The sequence below is a fragment of the Fundulus heteroclitus genome, chromosome 19, assembly GCF_011125445.2.
Source record: "Fundulus heteroclitus isolate FHET01 chromosome 19, MU-UCD_Fhet_4.1, whole genome shotgun sequence".
NCBI classification, from domain to species: Eukaryota; Metazoa; Chordata; class Actinopteri; order Cyprinodontiformes; family Fundulidae; genus Fundulus; species Fundulus heteroclitus.
In genome coordinates, this window is record NC_046379.1 from 7240772 (window position 1) to 7249002 (window position 8231).

The 8231-nt window shown below is 43.6% G+C and overlaps 1 protein-coding gene across 1 annotated transcript in view; it reads right to left on the reverse strand.

The window, feature by feature from the left end:
- LOC105927685 (fibroblast growth factor receptor-like 1) overlaps positions 1 to 6902 on the reverse strand; it is a 47009-nt gene extending 40107 nt beyond the window's left edge. The window contains exons 1-2 of the mRNA XM_012864583.3: positions 6620 to 6902; positions 6174 to 6264 (exon numbers count right to left, since the gene is read on the reverse strand). Coding sequence (XP_012720037.2) covers positions 6174 to 6237 — 64 coding nt within the window. The 5' untranslated portion in view covers positions 6238 to 6264; positions 6620 to 6902. The remainder of the gene's footprint in view (positions 1 to 6173; positions 6265 to 6619) is intronic.
- Between the last annotated feature and the right edge of the window lie 1329 nt (positions 6903 to 8231).

The following is an 8231-nucleotide window of genomic DNA, read 5'->3' on the forward strand; positions in this document are numbered from 1 at the left end:
AAAAGCAGAAACGCTCTTCCTGCAAGGGAATGGACGGGAACAGCAGCTGGAATCTGGTCATTCCACGGCGACTGAGCGAACAGCTGTGGAGGAGGTGGAATGAGTGGGTGGGAAGGGTCTCCGCCGCTCGGCTCCCCGGCAGAAAGCAAAAGCCGAGTGGGACAGAGTGGGAGAAATGAGACAAACACATCCCGCTGTGGGTCTGACATGTTGTTGTAAGGTCACTTGTAAGGTCCAACGAGGAAGCACTCCCCCCCACCTCTCCCCTCCCTCCCCAGGGCATCGGTGCTCTTTAACATCTAGCAGCTGTCAATTAACCACAATCTGGTATTCATACGTCTCCCAAATGGAGCGAGTCAGGCTTGAGAAAGGCTCAAAGTCAATTATCATCTGAATGGTAATGGCTCCGAAGCCTCGCCAGCACTTTGTCCGAGACGCTCCGCGGCGTTCCTGGAGGTTAACGGGAGCAAGGAGGAATTTTATTTAACAGAACACAAAATCCATTCAGCCTAGCAGGAAGAGTGTGTGTGGTCTGAAAACACGCCCAGAGCCAACTACCCAAACAAGCTAATGAGGCCCACACACACACACACACATACGATTATCTTTTTTTTGTTGTTGTTTTTTTTAAATAAAAAAGTCAACTCGAGCATTATCATACAGCTGAGAGTAATAACCGCAGGGAGCAGCAGCATGTCGAGATTCCACATGAATGTTAATTGAAGAGCTCGTTAAACTCGGCGAATGAGGAGAGAGAGCAGCTCTCTGAGACTTTATGACCCAGCTAAAACAAACACACACACACTGACCTCCATTATGACTACTGATCACAGCTACAAGCCCTTTCCTTTCTGTCCCCTCAGACGGGTGAAGTCTGACACATTCCTCCCTCCAAATGTTTCCTCCACACTGACAGGGTCTGCACTGAGCGCTGAAAGATGGGAATATGGATGCTTGCAGTTGTGGGAACATTATTTCTTCGGCAGAAACAGAAAGTTCGGAGCGTGAGGAATATTACTTCCACCTGGTTTGGAGGGGAGGGAGGTTGAGGCTGAGGTTTCTTTAATTGGACATCTCCTCCGTTTTACTTTTCTCAGGTTAATTTCAGCATGCTTAGTAAAAATAAGCATAATATGCTCCTCTCTCAATAGTGCTTCTCACGCAAACTGCCCCTCCTCTCCATCTGCTAATAGATGGTAAATACGAGGATCAGGAGTTGTTTAAAATTAATTACTGCTCCTCTGTCCAACGTGGGGGACCGGCACGCAGAATAATCCAGCCATTGTTCTCTGCAAATGGGCCCAGCCTCTGTAAATATGGAGCTGAGGAGGGCTGCGAGAGGGTGGGTGGGAGTAAAGGTCAGTCATGCCTTGTTTTAACGACAGCACATTAACTTAACCCACTTCCTCTGGCTTAACGCTGGTAATAAACCAGAGGAAACACAGCAACGAGCAAGGAGAAAAGATTGAGATGTTTTGTAGAGGGGAGGCAGGAGAGTTGGGTGGAAGGTATGGAGACATCGAAAGCAGAGCCTGACGTACTGAAGTTTTGTTTTGGTGCTGAAGCATATCTGATCTACGCTGCGGAAAAAAAATCCCTTTCTTTTATTGAATAGAGCCAGAACAGCGTCGGTGCACCGTCATACTCCTTAGGAGCTATTTAAACAAATAAGAGGTCTTCTGGGCATATTGTTGCAGTGAAAAAGCCTCATTATGGTGAGAGGAAACGGAAAACTACGAGCGAGCCAAACAGCTCTGAGATTTTAGGGCCCCTGGCACCGTGTTTATCTCATTGTACCTGATTGTTGGATGATGTAACTGCCTATAAAATGTAAACTTTCCGCAAACGGGCTTCAGGCCTCCAACTCTCACAGAAACTGACAAGAAACAGAAGACAACCAAAGTGCCGGCCTGTTTGTGAGTAATTCATTAGTTAGCTTGTCCTGGTGGAAAACAGGGTGTCTCAATACGTCCGACCAGCTGCATTCTGGGTTTGATTTTATTGTGGTGAGGAAATAACAATTTTTTTTTTTTATTTTAGTAAGTCTCCAGTTGTTCGGGTTTATTTTTGTATATTAAGTTGACCAGATTTCTGACATGAAAACTGGGGATAGCTCCTGTTCGTAAAATTTCGTCGGGTGGGGTCTTACGGTCGTTGTTCTTTGTGGTACTTCGTTAACAGAGTGGGGTGGTGGTGGGGCTCGGCTCTTCTTCTGCTGCTCTGTCTGTAACACTAACAGCAGCGCCACCAGGTCACTTCATATCACAACTTTTTTCCTCATTCATAAAACGCTAAAATCTGTGTCATTTCCAGGGACAGCTTTTGCCGGGGACAGGTCGTCCAAAATGGGGATTGTCCCCAGAAATCAGGGACACTGAGCTCCTCGCCTGCCTGCTACTGCTGCTGGAAGTTTTAAACTCTGCTAACATGTCGAGCACAGCTAGAAGAAACAACAAGATAAGGGAATAGTGTTGCCAGATCTTGCGAGAGAAACAAGCGACCAGCTCTTTGAAAACAAGCCCAACTTAGTTTGTCTGTAACGCTGCAACAGCGCAACTAGGTCACTTACTAGCTTTTGCTCATGTGTGATAACCAGGAAAGGGGATTTCTATCTGAAAAAAGCCAACCCCAAATAATAGACTTCACTTTCAAAAACAAGCCCAAAAAATGCAACCCACAACTCACAAAATTTGCAAGCAAGCATCTTTAGAGAGAAAAAAGCCCAAAGTCGCTTATAATTACCATAACACTGCAAGGAAATCAGAAAAGCAGCGTAAAAAGGTCAGTAAAGCTCCTGTACCTGCAACAGTTAAGTAGTAAACCTCCTGGACAACATAAGTTGACGCCATGTGTTTAGATATCAGTTTTACGAACGCAGACAGCATAGTGACAAGGTTCTGTTGGTTTGAGCTCCCCCATCGAAATATGCTTCCCAGTTGAGCAGTTCTAAACCACGCAACGCTTGCGTCCTAATACGGTACAAGTTAGCGCAGGAATGTGTTAATCAGCTGACAGCCCAGTCAATTTCTAAATAGTGAAGCAACGAAACAAACTATTACTTTTCCGTTTGGTTGTAAAGGCACTGGAGGCTAATAATAACACACGGCATGGTGGAGCCAGACTGAACAAATAGAGCAGGAAAACGTGATAAAACAGAAGCTGCTGTAGTTGATCACTAAAGAAAATATCATGCAAGAATACCAAAAAGACAGAAATTGTACACTAAAGATAAGCAGTTAAAATAAAGTAATTCCACAACTGATTCAAGGGCACACAACTCCTTAGGGATATTAAAACTTATATTCCCAGTGTAGTGGTTGTCATTTCCAACAATAATGATCCTGATCCTGAACACCAGCAGGACCAACGAGGTAACAATGGACTACAGGAAGTCCAGGAAGACTGAACACACTCCACTCTGCATACAAGGGGAGGTGGTGGCGCGTGTGGACAGCATTATGCTCCTGGGCATTCACATCTCCTCCGACCTCTCCTGGACTGTGAACACCTGGTGAAGAAGGCCCAACAACGGCTCTTCTTCCTCAGGAAATTTAAACAGACTGGACTTTTGACTAAACTGATAAAAAGAACTTTTACAGAGCTACCATAGAAAGTATTTTGTGTCTCAGCATATGTGTGTGGGATGTGTGAGATGGGAGCGGCACAGTCCAGGAGAGGAAGGACCTAGCACGGGTGGTGAAGACAGCACAGGGGATTGTGGGATGCCCTCTGCAGGGTTTGGACTCAGTTTATGCAGAACAGACTCAAGAGAAGGGCCAGATGCATTTCCACTGATCCCACCCACCCGGAAAATGCTCTGTTTGACCCACTTCCATCAGGTAAACGTTTCATTACTTGGAATTCATTGAAGGAGCGATTAACTCATCAAACATTCATATCGTTCGCAAAGGGACTGATATCAGACTCCTTGGACTCTGATACAAACTTGCATGCTTCAATGTAAAAAACAAAACACTCCTGTAAGTGACACTTTTAAATTATATATACTCTAAGTAAGGCCTGAATTATCCCCTACTTACTGGGTTTGCTGGAATTAGGAAGGTTAAAGTTTTGTCTTATTTGTAATTTATCACATCATTAGCTCTTTAGTATCATTAGTATTGTATCGAGTTAAATATTAATGATAAAGATAATTCCATAATAACAATGAAAAATAAAAGGTGTGTTAGCAGACCCAATGTTGTTGGCAAGTCTACATTATTTTACTTGTTTTTTTGTTGTTGTTGAAGAAAATAGTCTTTTTCTTTGGTGGTGTACAAGGGTACGGAGGCACAATTTGATTACAATAATTAATATAAATACAATAACAATGACATGGATTACTCAGCAGTAGTGTAAATAAAAGCTGATAGAAATCATTACTAGAAAAACTGTAAAGTTAATTAAATTAATACTATTGTCATTATTACTGAATAAGTAAAATTAGCGTAAGCCAATCAACTGCTGTTTCAGAGTGATGATTATTATAGTTGGTATGGATTTGCCTTTTCTTTGCAAATAAATATTCTTCTGGTGGAGTGTACTTATGAAAATTTAAAAATCAACACATCCCAAGTGTGCCCATCCAAAAAACCCTTCACCAACCCAGAGAAGCGGCACCACCGGTGCTACAGGCCGACCCTATCCGTTTATTATTCTAAATATATGTTCAGGCTGCATTCTTTACTCAGTGGAGCCCAGCGGTCCCTGAGACTGTCACCACATTACTGGTTCTGCTGGGACACATCACTGGCCACCTTCTCCAGCTGCATGGAGGGGCCGTGTGGGGGGGTGTGGGGTGTTCGGGTGGCCAATCCCAGAGCTCCAGTAGTAAAAAGGCCCCAGCATGTGTGTGTGTGTGTGTGTGTGAGCGGGACTCCCTGTGGTATGAGGGCAGGGCTCCTGTGTCAGATGTCCCCTGATGACTGACAGCAACAGGCCTGAACCCTGCCGTCTCCTCTGGCACTCGGTCCAATGCGTTTAGACAGCAGCAGGAAAACAACATTTCTGCTGGTTTTTTTATGGTCTAACACGCAGCGTGTTCTTCAGAGTTTCACTCGGCTCTGTCAGAGATGTTCTCGTTTTTTATAAGCGACGGTTTTACAGCTTCCCTCGCTTCGCCTTCACCATAAAGTTTGCAGGCCAGCCGATGCCTTGGGACTGTAACACAGGACTCTGTGTATCGTTTGGCTCGGCTGGAAGAACTGCCAGATATTTATGGTTTATTACTTATCATGTGCTAACCACATCTCTGCCTCGTGTGCATCTGCTTCAGCATCTGGAGCCACTTCCAGAAAGCAGCAGCAGGCTGCACTAAACCGGCACCGTCCCGCCGTCTCGCTGGCTTTTCTGACATATGTTCATCTGTAAACATGGAAAATTGCCGGTGTAATCTGATTTAGAGTTGTTTACTTTTGATTTAGCCGTGCCGTGAAGGGCCCGGCTGCCAGGCTGTGAATGAGGCATTGTCTGCAGACCCACACGGATCTAAGCTCTGCATCTAAAGTGCCGCCAGTCCCCTGCACTCCGCCACATGCAGGTACGACACCTATTCAGCTCCCAATCTGTGCTGAGAGGATCGACGTTTGGGCTGCCGGTGAAAATCCAGCCTGGCTTTTAAGATTTCCTCTCGTCGGAAGTGCAGTTTCAGCTTTGACTCATGCCGGTGGACTGCCTCTGAGAAAGGGTTAGTCACCGCTGACGCCGGATGAAATCACAGAAACTGCTTAACGAGCTCCTGAAAAGCGTTGGACGGCAGCACCGTGACATGACTGGACCAGGGCGTCCCAGAATGCTCAGCGTTTCAGAGTAAAGGCACCTGATGCGAAGCAGAGCTGGACTCTGCCCTTTCACCCGGGAAGCTGATGGATGGTGTTTGTTTAGTTACGCTGCAGTTAAAGTCAGTGCAGGGACAGACCCTCCCTCCCCCTCTCCGTCCATGTTGACTTTGGGCCTCGCTTAGAAATGCTGTTTTTTTTATTATTATTATTTATTTTTTTTAAAAGCTTGAACTTTTTTCCGTCCCTGCTGCTCAGGGAGCGAGAGCACAAGGGGAGGCTTTCTTCCCACTGACAGGAAACCAGTCAGTGAAGCTGGTTAATGACGAGGTCTGAACGTGGCGCTTCCAGCATGCTTTTACACCAAACAGGAGCGTTTGTGAACCAGCGCCTCACCTCTCACACAGTCGGTCAGCAGCACGGCCTCAGAGATGAGCAGCACGATCTTCAGGATGTCCATACTGTCCAAACACAGATTTCACAGCCCCTAAAATCAGGAGGACACACGGAGAGGAGCTCTGTATCACAATAAGATGGGGGATTGCTTTAACAGGTTAGGAGAAAACCGCCATTATAAGCTGTTTATTAAAAAGGATTATGACCACATCAAAAAGCATAAACATTTTCATGTCAAATGCACACTTTCTTGGTGGTTTCTGCCTTTAATTGACTTCATAATTACAAAAAACGGTCCCAAATAACCATCATTCAGCAGCTTTCATTCTAATATAATATTAAAAATGTAAAGAGACTCAGAAAACATCCAGTACTGTATGAACATCTGTGTATCAAGTGAATTGATGTTTTTTTTTTTCATGGGTTTAACTTAGAATATAACCTACCTTGTTAGTGGGTGCAGGAGGTCAAACTTGCGGCTGAACTTCGCGTTGAGTCCATAAATAAAGCTTGACAGCGACCCACTGTCCTCTAACAGCGCAGCATGGCTGTCTCCTGCGGCTGAACAGCGGGCTGAGGAGGCTGAAGGAAAACGGCGAGAAAACGCGTCAAACCCAGCCCGCAACAGCGCGATGTCTGCGGGGTGAAAACCAGCGCCAGTCCGGTCGGCTGCAGCTCTCCTGGACACAGCGACTTTGTCTCTGGAACTGAGGGCAGGGTTGCCAGATCCGACTGACAGTTCCCAGCCCAGACACACCGTTAAAACCCGCCCACCTCAGTAAAAAAAAAAAAAAAGAAAAAAAAAAAAAAGAAAAAAGCAGCAACAAATCTCAGCCTCTCATGAAAGTCGCGTTTTAATCCATAAATAAGCGTCCCACTGCACAAAAAAAAATAGATAAATATAAAAGACACAGGGCAACCAAATAACCAACACACAAATCGCCTCCTCCAATCATGTCATCCCAGCAACTGCAAAAAATGTCTTTCAATAATTGCATGAATTGTAAATCCAACATTATGTGGTCGCTCAAACGTTCTTATTCTCAGGCAGCTTTGAAGCATTTTCAAGTTGATCGGCTAAAAATGAACAGGCAACAACAATAAATGGGGTCTTATCTTTTTGTGTGTGCTACGGAATAGGCTTCTCTTGAATTGAGTAATTTTGAGCAATGCTTTTTTGTGTGTAATGTTCTTTAAAATCATTGAGTTGTGCTCTGATTTCTTTATTACAACATTTCTAACATGCTTTTGTACGGATCATGATTTAGATTAGCCTCCCATTTTCTGTACATACCATTCATCCATGATTATCACTGATTGATGCTGTCAAGCTTCAAAAGGTTCTCTACATTTCACAATAAATGACCTAATGATACAAGTCCAAGGACGCAACGTTTTGTTGAAATGTGTGTGTTTTTCCCTTTTCTGACAGAAAATGACAACTATTTTGACAGGATTTTCCTGTGAAGAAGTTCTAAAAACCCGCCCAAATTATGTGAAAATAGCCCAGATTTGACCAAACCCACACAAAACTATTTTATCCAGCACGACGTGTTCAGAAAACCCCCAATTGGGGAAAAAGCCGCCCAACCTGGCAACAATGGGAGCGAAGCCTTGTTGACCCGCCCACAGTTTCAGTGGTGGGCCAATCACAGCTTGCAAACCCCAGCGTTCGTCAACGCTGCCGCCATATTGAGAGTGGCACTTTTTTTGTTCGTGAAAAAAAAAGATTAATTAATATTATTAATTATTATTAACATTATTATTAATTATTATTATTATTATTATTATTATTATTATTAATAATAATAATAATAATAATAATAACATTATTATTATTATTATTATTATTATTATTATTATTATTAGTAGTAGTAGTAGTAGTAGTAGAAGTAGTAGTATTTGCATCTTTAAAAACAATCAAAAGGTTTTAATAATAAAGTTGGGTAGGAACTGGTAATACTCACTTGAGTAACTTTTTGAAAAATAAAAAAATAATAGATTGCTTTTATTGTCATCATAATGGAACTGATTTAGCAGCTGGTGTTCAATGCAAGA